Source organism: Aplysia californica, unplaced genomic scaffold (genome assembly GCF_000002075.1).
Source record: "Aplysia californica isolate F4 #8 unplaced genomic scaffold, AplCal3.0 scaffold00011, whole genome shotgun sequence".
Lineage (NCBI taxonomy): Eukaryota > Metazoa > Mollusca > Gastropoda > Aplysiida > Aplysiidae > Aplysia > Aplysia californica.
In genome coordinates this window covers 2325131-2342720 of record NW_004797281.1, presented here as the reverse complement: position 1 = coordinate 2342720, position 17590 = coordinate 2325131, and the positions used below count along the sequence as shown (strand labels likewise).

General features: G+C 36.7%; 2 protein-coding genes across 8 annotated transcripts in view; one reads left to right on the top strand and one right to left on the bottom strand.

The window, feature by feature from the left end:
* Positions 1–416: 416 nt before the first annotated feature.
* LOC101853424 (small acidic protein) lies at positions 417–9784 on the bottom strand. Its single transcript, XM_005089998.3, has 4 exons — positions 9468–9784; positions 6496–6585; positions 5267–5324; positions 417–4365 (listed from the first exon to the last, which is right to left on the bottom strand). The coding sequence occupies exons 1-4, from the start codon at positions 9537–9539 to the stop codon at positions 3959–3961; spliced, it is 627 nt and encodes a 208-aa protein (XP_005090055.1). The 5' UTR covers positions 9540–9784; the 3' UTR covers positions 417–3958.
* Positions 9785–11024: 1240 nt separating this feature from the next.
* The window catches only part of LOC101853207 (protein phosphatase 1 regulatory subunit 12A), a 102168-nt gene continuing 95602 nt past the window's right edge, over positions 11025–17590 (top strand). For 3 of the 7 annotated variants that reach the window (XM_035970346.1, XM_035970343.1, XM_035970344.1), the window contains exon 1: positions 11025–11338. In XM_035970346.1, the coding sequence (XP_035826239.1) occupies positions 11090–11338 (249 nt within the window). In that variant the 5' untranslated portion in view covers positions 11025–11089. The remainder of the gene's footprint in view (positions 11339–17590) is intronic. The other 4 variants (XM_035970348.1, XM_035970349.1, XM_035970350.1 and 1 more) reach the window with 2 other exon arrangements.

Genomic DNA, 17590 nt, shown 5'->3' with positions numbered 1-17590 from the left:
TATCCCTGACGAAGGGCTCTCCACCTGTATCTTTTTGGGGTGATCCTCTCTACTTTGCGCGACAATTGGCATTGAGTAAAAACTCAGTGTTTAAACTTGTCATTGTTTTAGTAAGTGAAGTGTTTTACAATACAACACTTGCAACACAATAAGGTCATATAAGTGACGCAGATTTGAGGGGTTACACGAGAGTAACAAACACAATAAAGAAGGAAGAGAGATAAGAACGAAATTTTTTTTATAGGAAAGCAGAAGCAGCCCACACCAAAACACCTGCCAACCACCCTCTAAACGTATCATGTCCATAGGCCCAGTAGACATTCCTGACTACCAACAAGACAGTAGTAATATGTCATTTTCTTGAGTCCTCATTTACATTTATACAGAACATGGACAAGAAAATATCAAGACAAAGATAAGACCAAAAGTGACACATTTATTTACCTCAAAATAATGAACAATTTTCCTGATACATGGCATACTTTGTGCGGAGTATACATGTATATAAACATAATAAAACGCCATAATATCGAAAAGTGACTGAGCCAAAGGAAGGTCAAGAGAGGTCAAATGCATGTCAAATATTATGAAAGTGGAGTCCACTTACACTAACATTTTTTGTCAATGTCCTTCTCATATATACAAAATGGATCTATCATGGTCCTATTCTTTCACACGACACATTTTAGAGAACAAATTCTGATCTCTACATGTGACAAGTTGTCAACTGCATGAAAATATCATATTCTCCGCAAACTAGTCACTAAAAAATAGAATTAACACCATTTTTTTCTTCAAAATTTGATGGTGTTAAAGAAAAACACTACATGGCACACATTTTGGTAACAACAGATTTTTCAAGGGTATGAAACCAAGAATTTACGGTTACTAGGGCAACATTTCTATCTTCTCTCCTTGTAAAACTATCTTTTTCAAACTCTGGAAGCTTAGATCTGAGTTAGGGTCTTCATCAACAACATTCATCAGTTTTTTACTACAAACTGTGAGACCTAACAAATATTCACTTCTACTTCTACACAGTGCTTCATCTTCAATGAAGCATCTCCACCTTCTCCTCTCGACTTGAAACTGTAACACAGATAAAACTTACAAAAACCTCTCTCCCTCTCGCCACGTCACCGACAATATTATATAACAGTCAGTAAACCTGCAATGAAGCGTACTATTGTTCTAATTCACCTAATATCCTGCAGGCTGTTCAAAAGTAAGACATAATTTACAAGCATGGCACATGCAGTTTTTAAGCACCAACTCATCTGTCTTTACTTCAACTCCAAAAGCTTGCACTTTCACTGTTCATGATTGCTAGATACCTGAAGAGTTTTTAAAATCACTGCATGTGGAATTACTTTTTTCCCTTGAAGTTCAAGATTGAAACTTTCAAGAGGAAAACGGGTGTGCGTTTATTAGTAAGTCACTTGAAATGGTCTTACTCTTACTAAAAGGCACAACGCTTGAATGTTATATAACCATTGAACAATGTGTCATAGCTTAACTGAGAGGATGTTGAGTTTATGTGAATGGGAACAATAAGAAATTGGTAACACATAGACTCAGTTGAAGAAATTGGTACAGTGCATTCAGTTTCATTTACAGTAATCACATTGTGCGAGTATCATTCCTTAATTGAATTGGTCACTGCCAGTCTAGTCTGCCACGGTTTTCACACTGAGCCAAATAATTATTTTTTTTAAGTGAAAAAAAAAAGGGATTAGTAAAACACTGGGGTTAAACCTGCTTTTTATATATATATCCCTTGAATATCTTGCCCCTTTCCTTCAACTAGACATTTCCACAATATGAAAGATATGCCTTCTGTATTGAAACATAAGTAGTCTACAATAACCCTTCCAAGTCATTCTATAAAAATGGAAGTCCATTTGTAAATGGAAGGTACATACAAACAACCCGACATCAATACTGAAAATAAAACAATAATGCAATTCAGATTCAGCTTCTTACATCCACACAGCCTCCTGGCATTTACAAGAATGAAAAGGTAGATGAAAATACAGAACCAGCATGCCAGCACACACATCTTTCTCAAAGCAACTGATGGAACAAGGACTTAATACAATTATTAAGGAAATCATCAACTCTTTGTTTGCTGCCTACATCAACATCATGCACTCTTTATTCTCATAATCTCATATATATATATATATAAATATATATATATATATATATATATATATATATATATATATATATATATATATATTATACTTTGAGCTACTGTGCTACATTACAAGACAAAACTCCATACAGTCGACCCTGCTAAAACGGCCACTTGTCCAAGACAATCACCTGTTCAAACAACCACTTTCTATTTCCCCTCATGCGATGTTTTTAAAAAATATTATAACGACACCGTTCTAGAAGTCCACCTGTCTAAGACATTCACTTTTTACCTCGACAATGGGCGGCAGACAATTTTGACAGTATTTGTAACACAAAAACAAAAGTCCTGAGCTCATTTAGCACAGACTAGACCTGCCAACATCTCCATGACCGAAAATAATTTTTCTCAGAATCTTTCCAAAAAATCAGAGTTTGTGGGTTAAAAAAATGTGAGTCTCCAGAACCCCAGTAGATTAGGATTACGTTACGAACATAACCTTTCACATATAAACGTATGTATCACAAATATACAAAACTAAGAATTTGTATGTTCATGTAATTTTCGATAAGTTCCATACAACTGTGGGAAACAGAATTTCATTTAAAAATTGAATTTTATGCAAATCAGATAGGGTTCTTCTATCTGAGTATTTCGCAAGTCTGTCAGCACCACGATGGACTATGGTGTACAACAGCCTGAATCAAATCATAAGAGAGACATTCCTGAATCTAGATTTTATTTTTTGAGATTTTACTTTCATTTCAGAACGAGTTTTGCAACACTCGCAACTCAGTTATGTCTTATAAGTGCCAAAGATTAGAGGTGTTACTAGAGAGTAACAAATTTTAAAAAGTAGGAGGAGAGAGATAATGATGATAGATAATTGATAGGAAAGAAGGAGCAAACCACACAAGAGCCCCCACCAACCACCCACTATATATGTTGAGAAGTTTGCACAGCTCTTCATCCACATGGCTTGGTCCTTTCAGAGATATGGACTAGATCAGAGGCCCAGCCTCCCAAGTACTCCTCCACTGGGGAACCAGTACTGAGCACATATACACAACCTTTTTTTTTGATGAAACACACCCAAATTGTACAATTACAATTTGTGAAATACCTACACTCTTTCCGCACATTATATTAAATGATAAAAGGTACAAGGAACATCATCCTTTCACCAAGACTAAATAAAAAAGAAGTACCAGTTCATCACCAATAAAGGGATAAATCATCCCTTTAAACAACTCGGGGAACATGTGCACGTATATCTGACAAGATGCTTTCAGAATATTCAGATAAAAACATGTGATTATTGTAAATAAAACAAATGCAAAGTTGCACTTCCAAAATACTATCTGAATAACCCTTTCTCTACTACAACCTCCTAAAATGCAATAAGCTAAGTCCTCATAAAATATAACTGGCAAAAAGTATAAGCCGACACTGAGTTACTGTGTAAAGTTAACTCCGAGGAACAAGGTTGTTTTTGGGGCAGAGCAACTTAAAATGATCAAAACTGTGAAGACCTCATATACAGATAACCTCACAGTTGAATAACTTAAACTACAGGAATCAAAGGATCGAGTGCTTTGAAAAACTTTTAAAAACTCTGCTCAAAGGGGAGACTGGTATTTTAAAGAGCTAAACCAACAATAAAACAATGTCTATTTATCAAACTATCGAACAAAGGATTAGTGATTATCAGTTTGCAAAGACAGAAAAATAATTACCTGTGACTTTCCTCTCAAACTCCTTTTCCACCAGACTGCATCAGTTCAATCATTCACAAAAACATGTGATCAAAGTTTCAAATTATGAGCTACTTTTAACAAATTTCAGCTTCTTCTCTTGAGTATCAGAACTTTTATCAGAACTTTCTCTTTTACGATCCCCACCATCGCCACTGGACTCGTCTTTGTGTTTGGAGGCTGCACTTTCCCCTTCCTTCTTTTCAGTTTTACCGTTGCTGTCTTCATCCGACCCTGACCCTATGCTGTCCTTCCCCGAGTCCGAGTCCGCAGCACCATCGGCTTCCCCACGGACTTCACGAACTTCCTCATCCTTTTGTTTCTTTTCCTCGTCATTTTCCTTCTTCTCCTCATTATCATCAGGATGATATCCAAGACCCAGGTGACCTCTGCGACCTCCGGCTAACCGATGCTCCATACTCTGCTCATACTGCTCAACAAGTTCCTCGTTCAGCTGTCCTGTGTCATTCTCTGTTACAAAACCAAACAAAAAAAGAAAATGGTGTGAATGTACATTCAGTACTTACTCGCAGAGAACGGCTCACCTGAATCACTTCACAACGAGATGAGACAAAGGTGTAAGGGATTGATTGACTAAGCAAAGAACAGACCAATACAACTGAAATTGAAAGATATCTACAAGCAAGTAAGGTCTAGGAGGAGACAAAACCTAGGATTTTAAGTTGCATCAAACAGCTTAAAATATTATGTTAACATGAACAAAAATTAAATAGGCCTACTTACAATTGAGTCAAACGGCTAATATTTCCTTCACAGCATTGAAAACATAATAAGACACACCTAGTCTGATGGGACTGAGTAGAGTTGGGCTGGGCTTTATGAGACTTCCTCAAATGATTTTTAACCAACAAAAAGTAACTATTTTAAGCCCTAAAATATAATATGTGAGGGCACCTGCTCCTCTTCCCAGATACATAAATTCTGTTAAAATAGGAAAGTGATCAACAATTTCATGATCATCATAATCAGGTGCTAGATCTGCGACTGACATCAGTGGTCCATACATTCCTTTGCTTGGATGCTCTCAAAAAGTTACATTATCCCGATCTTTTCATGCCACCCATCTGTTTAGGCTCTTCAAGTGGATTACTCTGGGTCTACCCCTGCTTCTTTTGTCCATAATTTTGCCAATGAGAGCTAGATGTTCAAGTCCTTTATGTCTATTCAAGTGTCCCAGAAATTGCATTAGTCTTTTACCGATTGTTTTTATAATCGAGCAGCCCACTTGGGCTTCCCAACAATTTAACAATACATAAATATGAAGAAATGTGAAGGTATATATATATAATTTTTTTGCCCACAAAACTATCAGCAACATGCATATGGACAAAAACTTGTAACTGTAGCTTACTAGTTCTTGTTTGAGAGGAACTGTTGTCTCCAATGACGAATCTTCCATGATGTTCTTTCTGAAAGATAAAGATAAAAAGCATCCAGTCAAGAGTGAGTAGCAACAGTACCCGTAGATTATTTGTTTTGGTATACAAAATGACACCTTTTTTAATTACTATCAAACATACAAGATATTAACTCACCTCAGTGGCTTTTGTCTCCTTCAACAAAAGAACTACACGTACATCTGTTAGAAAATTGTACTAGAACTCTGAGAACTAAGGATGGCTTGCTAAATGAAATGGAGGAGGAGTGGGAAATATACAGAAAGGAAAAGAAAAATACAAGACTAAATCTTGTACAAGACAACCAACCATTGTCTAAGAAAAAAGTGGCTGTCTGAGACAGATTTTAATGTTTAAAAATTTTCTTTTTAAAAACAACAAACAAACAAACAAACAAACAAAAACCCACAAGAGGAGAAATAGGAAGTGGTTGTTGGAACAAGTGATTGTCAGGGATGTTGTTATGTCGTTATCAATCCAGTTGTCTTGGATAGGATGTTGTTGGACTACATGTAGTTGGAGCAGGTTCAATTTTATGCTCAAAATTAATCAGTGGCTAACTGGTAAGGTAACAAGGTTTCAACCCACCTTAAAAATAGTGCTGTATCTCTGCAATCATGAGGTTGAGCTTTGCTAATGTTCGAAATAATTTTAAAATATTAGCTTTTATCATATGAGAAATGTCATTTACAAAGCAGCAGGGAAAAACTTCAAACAAAAATCCATCAGCTTGAAATTTTATGTTAAGTATTCCATTCTTACATGCCCTTAAAAACAAAATGGAAAACATTACTGAGCGAGTCAGAATTAGTCTTCAAGATGGCATTAGGAATATTTTGTAAAAATCAAAATATACAGTAGAGTCCACTTAAACTGAAAATAAAGTCCCCCATTTTTGTTCTATATTTGAGCAACCCTCTCAAAACCGAAGAAAATCTGACGATCCCACAGAATTCGGTTTAAGCAGAGATAAAAGAATACTTTTATAATATTCATTTATGTCAAATACATTCTAAATCCCAAGTGACAGCAGGACAGCTTCCAATGAATACCACCGGTATACGTATCATGGTCTGTTCTAAAGCAAACATATTTTTTCCAGTCTCAAAAAGATAAGTCTACAACATATTACAGTTTTACTGTACATACCTTTTAATTTCTATATAATTTAGCTTTCTTTTACCTTTGAGGCTCCCATGAGTCTTAAAAACTTTTGATGGCGCTGGGAGTCACCAAGGTCGGCAGTTTCCCAGCTATTAGCAGAGTGAACCTCCTGTATATGAAATATAAAATGGCTATCTCAAATTTCCAAGAATCTTCAAAAGAGTAACCAAAAAAATATATATATATAACAAACAAACAAAAAACATAACAAGGCATACATCACGTTTGTACTCACATGTGTACTATTTCTACATCTTTCAATCAGTATTACCTCCTGTATATTTTATTCTTTTCTACAGTCGTTGATTGAAGAGAAAGCAAACTACAAAATGGAATATATGTACAGCCTAGCACGGACGTCGGACATAATAAGTCAGCGGGACATGGAAATCTTTTCGTTGTGTATCAATTTTGATGAATTTCATGTTATAATAATATATAATATCAAAGGAAATGGACAAAGTTGGACAACTGGGCCAAAATTTTATACGAATTATACCAAGATTCTGCCATTCCAACATGAGCGTTGGGTTCATAGTTTTGTCACTTCATTAAACTTATTGCAAATTTGGGTTTCTGACATTGATTTTTTAAATCCACCTTCGTACGGACCAGCAGATTTTCCTTGTCCAAGAAGCCTTTCAGCTTGTTTTACTCCACTATGGTCCACTATCTGATAAAACTTCACGCAGACCTAACTTTGCAAAACACTGGCAAGCTGTTGCATGGTGTGTAATCACTGTTGAGGAGAAAAGCTCTGACTCTGACATACGTGGGGACAACACCAAACACTTGCCTTCACGCAACCACAGACTCCCAACACACATCTGAAGTGTGAAGGCTAAATTTATTGCTGAACATTTCTGTACCTGTGACATACAACAAATATAGTCCTTGGCCTACTAGACACTACTGCTCTCAGTTTATAGAAAGGTCTTTGGCCTTCTACACTCTTTCTGTGCTCGTTTCTCTCTCTCTCTCTCATAATAATTACTATGGTAAAAGAAATTTGTGACTGTGTTTAATAAGATCTACCTTTGCTATGCAGCTTTTTTCACTATAGTCTTCACTGTTTGCATGTTTTGAATACAAAAAAATATATGAGAAGAGATTTAACACCTGCAAATCTGTTCCTTGTGTGTGTTTTTCGCAATATATATATGCATGTTTGTTATGTGCATGCCAGACTGCATAGTCGAGCATGGATATCTATCTTGAACACTTCTGGGGTAGAAAAATGTGTTAGACACACATGAGCTGTAATTTGAGTAAACCATGATAATGACCAAAAAAAGAGACATATATGAAAGAAAACCAAAGGAATAAACATCTCTCTTCTTTGTCATCATGAAAATTACACGGTATCATTAAAACGATAGAAAGACGGAAACACACATGACAACAAGACTAGAAAGCTCAAATGTGGCATCTTATCTGTTTAAAACAGATAGGATGCCACATTTGAGTTTTTGATGGTCTTCGAGACTTGTGGTCTTTGTTGCCTGCTCCAGGCCTGACACCTGCCTGAGGAGGAGGAATTAGATTAAACTATCTAGGTAAGTTATTTACGTAGTCATTAATACATTTGACAAAAACTTTCGCTTAGAGTGGAATGTTAACATATATATGGATATGGACGATCATCTGATCATGTTAACACCCAACACTCGGGAAAGATCTCTCAGATCTGTTGTGTATTCACGGATCCACAAAAAGCGCTGCACGATCCACCGATATATACAGAATGCGCAACAATCGATGGATTGTTGCGTATTCCATGGATCCACAGAAGTCTCCTAACATCAAGAAGTTTATAGAGACATTCTCATCTATAGACTAAACTGTTCAAGAATGTTCAATTCAGACTCAAAAATCAAATTTCATAAAATAAAAGTCTGCAATGCCATTTTAAAAAGAAAATTATTCAATAAATGTCATTTTATTACATCCCCCCTGAAAACCAGTCATTTCGTCACACCGGTGCAGTCAAGACGTCACAGTCATCTCGTCACATCCCATATCCACAAGGTTGAATGGAGACGGTCATTTCGTCACACACTTGCAAAGAACAAACACACGTTGTCATGGCAATCGCTCATGATTTTTTGGGGAGAATTAGGGCTGTGTGTGGGGTGTGGGAGACGGCTGTGCGAGTCGTCACGCCTACTTGATCAGCTACACCGTTTATAAATACTTCTTGACAATATTGAAATATCGAGTCAGATCAACAAAGTTTTTAGGTATTATTGATGAAAGGTGTGATTGGCAAGACCATATTATTAGTTCTGTTAAAAATAAACCTAATAAAAGAGTACGGTACGCACTGCGATTTTTATAAGCTAGATCCTTACTTTCAAACATAAAGCCTTTTAAATTAACTCTTTACCAGACATTATGTTCAACTATGGAACAGTTTGGATGAAGATTTAATTTACACATTTATAACTTCAAAAAAAGCTTCCTACTCTTAGGCTGATCCTCCAAAACTCTGTACTAGCAACAACAAGTTTGGAGAGCAAGGCCTATATAGATCTATATCAGCGAAGTCATTTCGTCACACATAATTGGGGTGTGACGAGATGACCGTGTGACGAAATGACTAGCTACCCCACATACATGCACACACAGACATAAAACCCGCCAAAAAACAACCAAAAAGTGAAATCTAGAAGATGCTGTGATGCTTTAAGGAGAATAAACCTCCTGGCCAAGAGCTAGACAGGCTAGATAGTAGATTATAATAATATGGGGTGCCCATTGGGGAATCAGGCCTGGTCGGGTCGGGTCGGGTTGGTTTGATAGCCAGATTGAGGACGCAAACGGCTAGGCTAATATATTCCTCATCGTGGGAAAAGCCCACCATCGCGCCCGACTCATCTTCTCAAAAACAAACTCGTTTGTTTTCAGGCGATGAGTCAGGTGATTATCCCGACCCGACCCAATCCAATCAGCAATGGGCACCTGGTATATTTGGAATCTAAATCAGCTTACCGTTACCGTTGACGTTACAGCGTCGGCGTCCTTCTTGTTTTTATCTTCCTTTCCAGGGCCTGCAGAGCTCATGGTTTAAATATTCGTACTCACCGAGTTAAAAACGAACAAAAACAAAACAGTGACTGCTCTTTAACATGTACTGAAAATTGACACGAATACTATATCTAGATATATAGATTCTCTAAAGATCAAATTTAAAGATATCGCAACAGAAACTCTCTTTGTCAACTTCGCTCTCTAGGCCTAGGCCTTTTCAACAGTGCACAGTTTGTTGTGAGGAGTGAGGAAATAATTAGGCACACGCACGGTAAATTACTGTAGTAGCCTCCCTTGGTTCAGGATGTGTTGGGACTATTTCCACGAGAGCTGCGAAAAAAAAATCCAAACATTTATTTTTCTTCTGATTGTTTTCTTTGAATGTTCAAAGTAGAAGAACACTGTTAACCTTTGCGAAATTAGCAGTTGAACAAACGATTAAAAATTTACGACACTATCCAAGCTCCAAAGTTTTCCAGGAACTTTGAATGTACACATACCTATAAAATGATAATTATTATGTGTATTAGGTATTGCACTACTTGTATTTCCTCTTACTCTTTATCTGTTGTGTTGTAACATTTAGAGATGAAGAAATTGTTCGCTCTCTCCAACTGCTTTCTTTAGTGGTCTTTGCAAATATGTTTCTGCTCTATTGTCTTTCCAAGCCATTGTAATAACATTCTCTCTGTATTAGATTTCCTTTGCATGGTCTTCTTTCAATAGTCCTACGGGTATTTTCAACTTCTATAATCACTTTCCCCATCTTTCAATCTACTTCAAACACACACACACACACACACACACACACACACACACACACACACACACACACGCATGCACACACACACAACCATATACATTATATACATTTATTTTGTATGTACACGTACATAAAAATAGTTATATATTAAGTATTTTACATGTTGGTAGGATAATATACGATATAATAATAGGCCCAATAGAGATTTTAACGGTAATTATGATTGATGATGTTATTTATTATGACAGTAAAACTATTATGATAATAATCTTGATCACTATAAACTATACCAATATGGTGATATGGCAACAATATTTGTAATGATTGTGGGTGGTTGGGTGTAATTTGGAAGGAGGGGGTCCTTTAATTCTGTCTATATGAATGCAGAAATCATGACTTGTAATTCTGTAGAAACTTTTTCTGTTTATGTATGTTTTATTACGGGGGTGGGAGTGGGGGGAGGGGGTGGTGTTTGTTTTTGTTTTTATTTTAGATGCCTGCATACACGTTAATACGTTTAATTAATCGTGAGTCAGAATAACTGGTACAATATGTTCCGTGCTGCACTTTCAAAAATGTTTTTTATTAGCTGTTCTCTTAAAATGTTTCAAATTTGTTAACTATTTTCCCAAGTGAGTATTGTGTTAAATGTATAGATAGGCCTAGGCCTAGGCCTTATGCAAGATTCATTTCTACGCTGTTGGGAGATAAATAAGGCAACAACTTCTGAAACTCCTCTCTTCACTTCCGGTTGTACGGGCACTAGATGGCGCCTGGGGTCAAGTAAGGAAAGAAGTCAACTGGGCTATTCTGACAAAACATGATGGCGGACGAGAAACAAATGAGTGCCTTGTATCGAAGGCACGAGCAATTAAAGCGCTGGAAAAATTCGGATACTAATTTGGAGCCAGGATCACCTAAGAGAGAGAACAAAAAAGTCAAATTTCAAGATGGCTGTGTATTTTTAGCTGCCTGTTCAAGTGGGGACAGGGAAGAAGTGAAAAAACTTCTGGAACGAGGAGCAGACATCAACACAGCAAATGTCGATGGACTGACTGCCTTACACCAGGTAATTTCCGAATTTGGTCGTTCACGTTATATTTTTACGAAGTTTGTTGTTGCCATCAGTTTCACCCTTATATCTTTGTTCAGTTCATTACTATCCATACAGCAATCCCCTATTTGTGTCTGTAACCTGTCGTTCAGTTTTGTGCAAGGTTCCACCCTGCATTTTGCCATCCCCCCATCCGACCAGTGAATGTGATGATTAGTGTCCCAACTAAGTCTAAGCTCATGCTTTATAGGATGCAAGTTTTGCAATTTTAGCAATTTGATGCTTCTTGTGTAAAAAGTATCATACGTGACGTATTTTCGGTATGATGTCAAGAGAGAAAAATGTAGGCCTTCTTTTCCTTCTAGGCCACAATAACTTTTAGACAGGAACTCTGCTGAGGGATGTTGTAAAAGTCTTCTAATTTGGACCACTGAGAGAGCCCCTGTCGGGAGTCAGTGGGAGTATCAGTTTCAACTATTGAGTTACTATTTAAATTAGAGCTCTGGAGGCTCCACATTTCCAGTTTGGCTTTTAGATATAGATCAAATTTAAATCGCAAGCTTCTTTTCGCAGAATAGAGATTGGCAAACAACTCGTATCACAAGTTAGTCAGCTGGTGTTAAATACTGAGTTAGTAGATTATTTTGCTTTTGATCTGTCTGATTGTTGTTCTGATTCTAGACTCTGATCTAGAATCTAGTAGCTACAGAGTACTGAGACTTTTGGCTTCAGCCTTGGAAAGTTTTCTATTATAAGGGTCAGGAGACTAGATCTAGAGACAGTTGCTCAATCAATAGTCGTGGCTTCATGATGGGTTTCTCCTCCTTGGCATCAAATACTCATCATCATCATGTTCATGGTTTTCTGGGAGTGTTTGATTATTGGGAAATGTTTAGGGTAGTGCAGTAAGCTTTTTCCAACCCATTATCCATGTTGCCTCATCATCATCATCATGCATGTTACATATAAATATTAGAGTAGAGACACCATGCCTGATATCACATGACCTGTGGTACCATGGCATGGTCATTAGACATATCTTTGCTTTTGATCTTTATACTAATGACTAATGGTGGTGGCCTGGTCAGATGGTAGTAGTTGAAAATCCATGCTTCATGTGGGTGCAACCATAATTGTAGATCTTGTCTGTTTTGATTATCTTTAAATTTATTGTGGGTCTTAAAAATCCTCTCTCATGCATTTTGTATTTTTCTCTCATATTTTTATGGCATGGTGGTCTGTAAATTTAAGGTGTGTGCATGTGGGTGCTATCTCTATACTCCGATTTTGTTTCCCTGCATGTTGTTTCTTTTGTGTATTTTCTTCACCCAGATAATTTTTCTCATTTAAATTTGGACCCCCTCCTCTCTCTCTCTCTCTCTCTCTCTCTCTCTCTCTCTCTCTCTCTCTCTCTCTCTCTCTCTCTCTCTCTCTCTCTCTCTCTCTCTCTCTCTCTCTCTCTCTCTCTCTCTCTCTCTCTCTCTCTCTCTCTCTCTCTCTCTCTCTCTCTCTCTCTCTCTCTCTCTCTCTCTCTCTCTCTCTCTCTCTCTCTCTCTCTCTCTCTCTTTTTCTCTCTCTCTTTCTCTCACTCTCTCTCTCTCACTCACTCACTCTCTATCTCCTCAGTTACATTATAACAAACATGATTTTTTCCTTGTCTTGAACTGTGATTTTCTTTCCCAGCACACCTTAGTTCTGGCCATCAAAATGAGTCTTATTTCAATTTACAAATACTTGGAAACTGTCAATGCATGTCTTTTTGTATTTAATCATGTTACCAGTGTCTTACACCGCATGTGGTATACTTTAAAAAGTTGTCAAAGTGTTTGTGGTTTATTTATTAACTGAGATTGCTGTTTGTTTTTATGGGTTCGGGGATTTTGATTTGAGGGTCCTGTTGATTTGTTACCAGTGTATCCTTTTTTTATTTTTACATACTGCATAACAGAACAATGTGCTCTTTAACATTCTCTGAAAAGCAAAGGTGTACTTTAAACATACCGTTAGCACAGTAATCTACATTCAACAATAAATGGCTTGATGTGCATTTTTATTTGCCATGCATGTCCTTTGAAGTTTTCAAAATGTTTCCTACCCGTCAGGCCTTTTTCATAAATTATTATATTATTACTTAGTTCCATTCTGACTGTGTCGTTTCAGTTCAGATTCTGGGGAAGGTCTTTATTGTTTTATGAAAAAAGAAAGAGGTCTGACAACATTTATCACATTTTGTCATGTGTCCTTTTATTAAGGAATAATAATATAAACTAACTTTTCTGTTCCAACTCATGCAAAAATGTGCCCGGTTGATCTTGAGACAGTAGTAGTTTTGTGTTCCTCGAGAATGTGACTAGGGATTCCATGACTTAGACACATAAAACATAACATTTTATCCCTATCCGTATGCTCTGTGGTCATTTTGTACCCCCGGGGTTGTATTCTTCGCATTTTAGAATACTTCTAGTGTGAAGATCTCTTTGATACTTTCAGTATTTCTCAAAAAATCATTTTGACAGACTGCTATGCAAAGCGTACGGATCGGATTAACGAGTAAATTTCCTCTTAGGAAAGCGGTGGCACAGAGCTCCCCACATCGTATGGATACAATAGTAAAACACGACAACGGGTAGGGTTATGGTTATAGAAGAGGGTGTGATGTGGGAGGTTTTTGGGGTTTTTTTTAACAGAGGTCTGAATTAGAATTTAGACATTTAAGTCAAGAGTCAAAAGCATGTCTAAACAAACAAAGTCTGATATAATCTTGTCTCACCATTTTTCACACCCATGTGGAGACTATACTTGTATCATTAAAGAGCATTCAGTCAACAAGAATATTAATTGCAAGGCCTCTTTTAAGTTTTCTGATAAATGAAAGAAAAGTAACTCCTTGAAATAAATGCATTTTAAATTCCATATTTATTATCGGCAGGATTCCAAATTACTAAGTGTTCAAAAAAGAGGGTAGAACTTGGAGGCAAGAAAAAATTGCAGCATAAGAAGTAGAAATATAATGTGTTGAAGGTTTATAAATGGTTAAATGGGCAACCCATCAGATTGTCCTTTGCAAATTAATTTACAATCAAGAGAGAGAAAAACTATTTCATTCTTTTAACAATTGTATATATATACATGCATTTTAATTTTTTTTTGGTTACCAAAATATTTCTTGAGTAGATGCTACTAAAGATTTAAAAACTGCAATAGAATTGTTTAAAAATTTGGGTTAGGTACACTATTATATTAGCTGGCCATCAATATAATTTTGTAGTAGTACTAGTAGTCCCTGGATCGGCATGTTATCTGTAGTGGCGGCATCAGGATAAAACAATTTTATTGACAATAACTGTCATCGTATGGATGCACTTCTCTTAACAAAAGCAAGTATCATTGAATCATTCACCAGTTTTTATCTCATCTCATTGATAATATTGAAATGTGTCTGCGTGACTATGGCTCTACCAATTACAGTCTAGTGAGATAAACAAGATAATCTTTTATTTTTGCACCATCTTTGAACTCCCTTTGATCTTTAATTCAGTCATTGTGTCTTTATCTGAGATGGTCTTTTTTGTGCTTACTGAAAGTTTGCTTTATCTTTTAATCACAATTTCACTTGTTTTCACTCATGAGAGCATATTTGAGGAATTCAATCTTGTTCACACCGTATATTAAAATTCCCAAACAGAATGTATATTAAAATTCCCAAACAGAATGGTTTAGATTGTAAACATTACTAGGTAGTGCAGTGCAGCAGATGGTAATTGTAACATAGGCTGGACCTGCAAGCCAGCATTGCCGTAAGCTGACAAAGCGCCTTTTTTTTCTTAAAAGCAGTTTCGAGAAAAAGAGGGGTTTTTTGGTTAGCGTAATCTTTTAAAAATAAAGTCATTCAGAAATTCGAATTCTAATTTATGCTAAAACCAGTCTGTTTCAATTTGAATTTTTCACACAAGTAGGGTAACCTACCAGGCTCTCGGTTTAGCAAAAAACAAAGTTTGGCACCAAAATGGAAAAAAAGGGTTTTGTTAGCTTATTCACTGCAGCGTTGCCTTGTAGTGTTCATATTGCATGCACCATCGGGTCACTGAAAACGTGTTATCAAACACATTTTGTAATATTGCGACATCATTCCGCTAAAATACGTATTGAGTTCAAGGTTTGGTGGTTGGCAGATGTTCTGTTTTGTTTCTTCTGAAGGATTTTTAACTTTTTATATTTGATAGATAGAGAGGCATTATTAGTTTTGTGTTTTTCATTTTACAAGGTTCACCTGAAAAAAATTGTTGTCATTGTAGTGCCAACAAGTCAGACTTGTCCATCAATTAGGAAGCAATAGTTTCACTTGGTTTGTGGAATACTTGCGCATGACTAGCATTGTTTTTAGGTTGCTTGAAATTTATAATGAATCGAATCACCAAGCACAATACTATACAATACTATGTGTTTGATCTAGTGTCAAATGTGACGAAAAAGGGGAGATTTTGATTCAGAATTGGAAAAATGGGTTGTGAGGAAACCTTCCCAAATCTTAAATTTTCCTCTAAGGAGAGATTTTCATGAAGCATTGTCAGCTCCTTGTTTAATGTAGCTGTTTTCCCTTTTTTAACTTGTTTTTAATTACTCTTTTTTTATTTTTTATATGGGTATACCAGAGAAACTTGTGATCTGAAGCTGTTGGTTTGTGGTTGCTCCGTGGTCTGCTCCTTCTTTTTCTTTTCAGTTCTGCAGTTATTTTGTCACTTGTTGAATGTTATGTTTATCGTGCTGTCTCATCGTACATGTCTCATAGACTCCGCCCTCTTGCTTTAAAAAAACCATGTGTCTGATAATTGTACACTTAATGCTTTTATGCAATGGGTGTAGAGGGTGCCACTAATTTTTCCCTCTATTATTTCTGTCAGTCTTGCATTTTCCTTGCACTAAGTGACCTTTTCGCGTTGATTTGCAAGCAAGTAAAGCGTAGTGCATTTATGGCTGTCCTATTCCACGCTGTCATTAACAAAACTGTCTTTTGTCTTGCCATGTAGTTTATTCCCCTTGGTAGTTTGCACTTTTTATCAAACAGCCAGCATCCTAGATCTCTCCCCCTTCTTTTCTCTGTATGTTACTCTCTGATAAGACCTCTAATCTTCGACTCTTGTGTGACCTATATTCGTGTTGCAGGTGCCATAAACCTCTTATAAAACTAGTTTATTTGCTTTGCTTCTATAATGCATGTTAAAGTGATAACATGACAGGCTAACCCTATTCCCACCCTGTGACCAATAAAAAGAAACAGAAAATTGATTGCACGTCATGGTACATGACCTTTGCAGACTAATGAGTCACCCTATTTTCACCCTTGTTGCCAGTGGGAACTCATTTAAAGTAAAGCCAGAACCGTCGCCGACAGCATCCTTTCCACGACACTGCTATTGTTACAATGCTGCTTGTACGTTTATTATATTTTTCCTTTTAACATACAGGTGGTTGGTGGGTGTCACTATTAGGCCTTTCCTCTTTTTCTTTCTCCCTGTTGTTTCTGTCTGTTTCACTTCTTCCCCACATTAGATGACAGTGACAGTTAGTTATTATGTCAATGTGTTTCTGTTTCCTCAAACAGACAAAAACGAAACTGCAGCTCTTTTATGACCTGTCTATTTGTAATGCAAATAGAGGGTAAAACTCTTGCAAAATGTGGCCGTTGTCGTGCTTGTTTGTCACAGACTGGCGCAACTGTACACTCCGGAGTTTCGGCCTACTCGTGTCAAACGTCTGCAGCAAGTAACCCACACCTTTCTTCAACTGACGTAAACTCATGTCTCGCGGGACGTGTTAGTTCTACCACTTTTCTGTGTTCTGTCCTTTATCTTATTCATAGTGCATGCGCGTGTTAAATTCTGCTCTTCCTGTTCAAGGTCTCGGTGGTAGTTTTAAAAGGGGGAAAAACGATTATATGAATATCAAGGATACTGTTTTCCCGTTGTTTTTTCCCCCGAATATTTCCGTTATTTCCACTAGCACAAAGAACACTTATTTTTCAAAGCATTTGTTTTCTGTTTACTCCCGTATTAGTTGTTTCTGTGTGTTGCAATTGCAACTATAAATTTTCAGTTATTTAAAAAATGTATCAGTGTATATAACGTGTTTAATGGACCCCTGGTGTAGTTTTTTTTTATCTGGGGGAATGTGACCGCTATTCTGGTAGGTTACTTCGAAAATGTACTGTTGATAGTTTTTGTTTTATGAAAAATAAATAAGGAGAAATATTTGGGGGGGGGGAGTAAC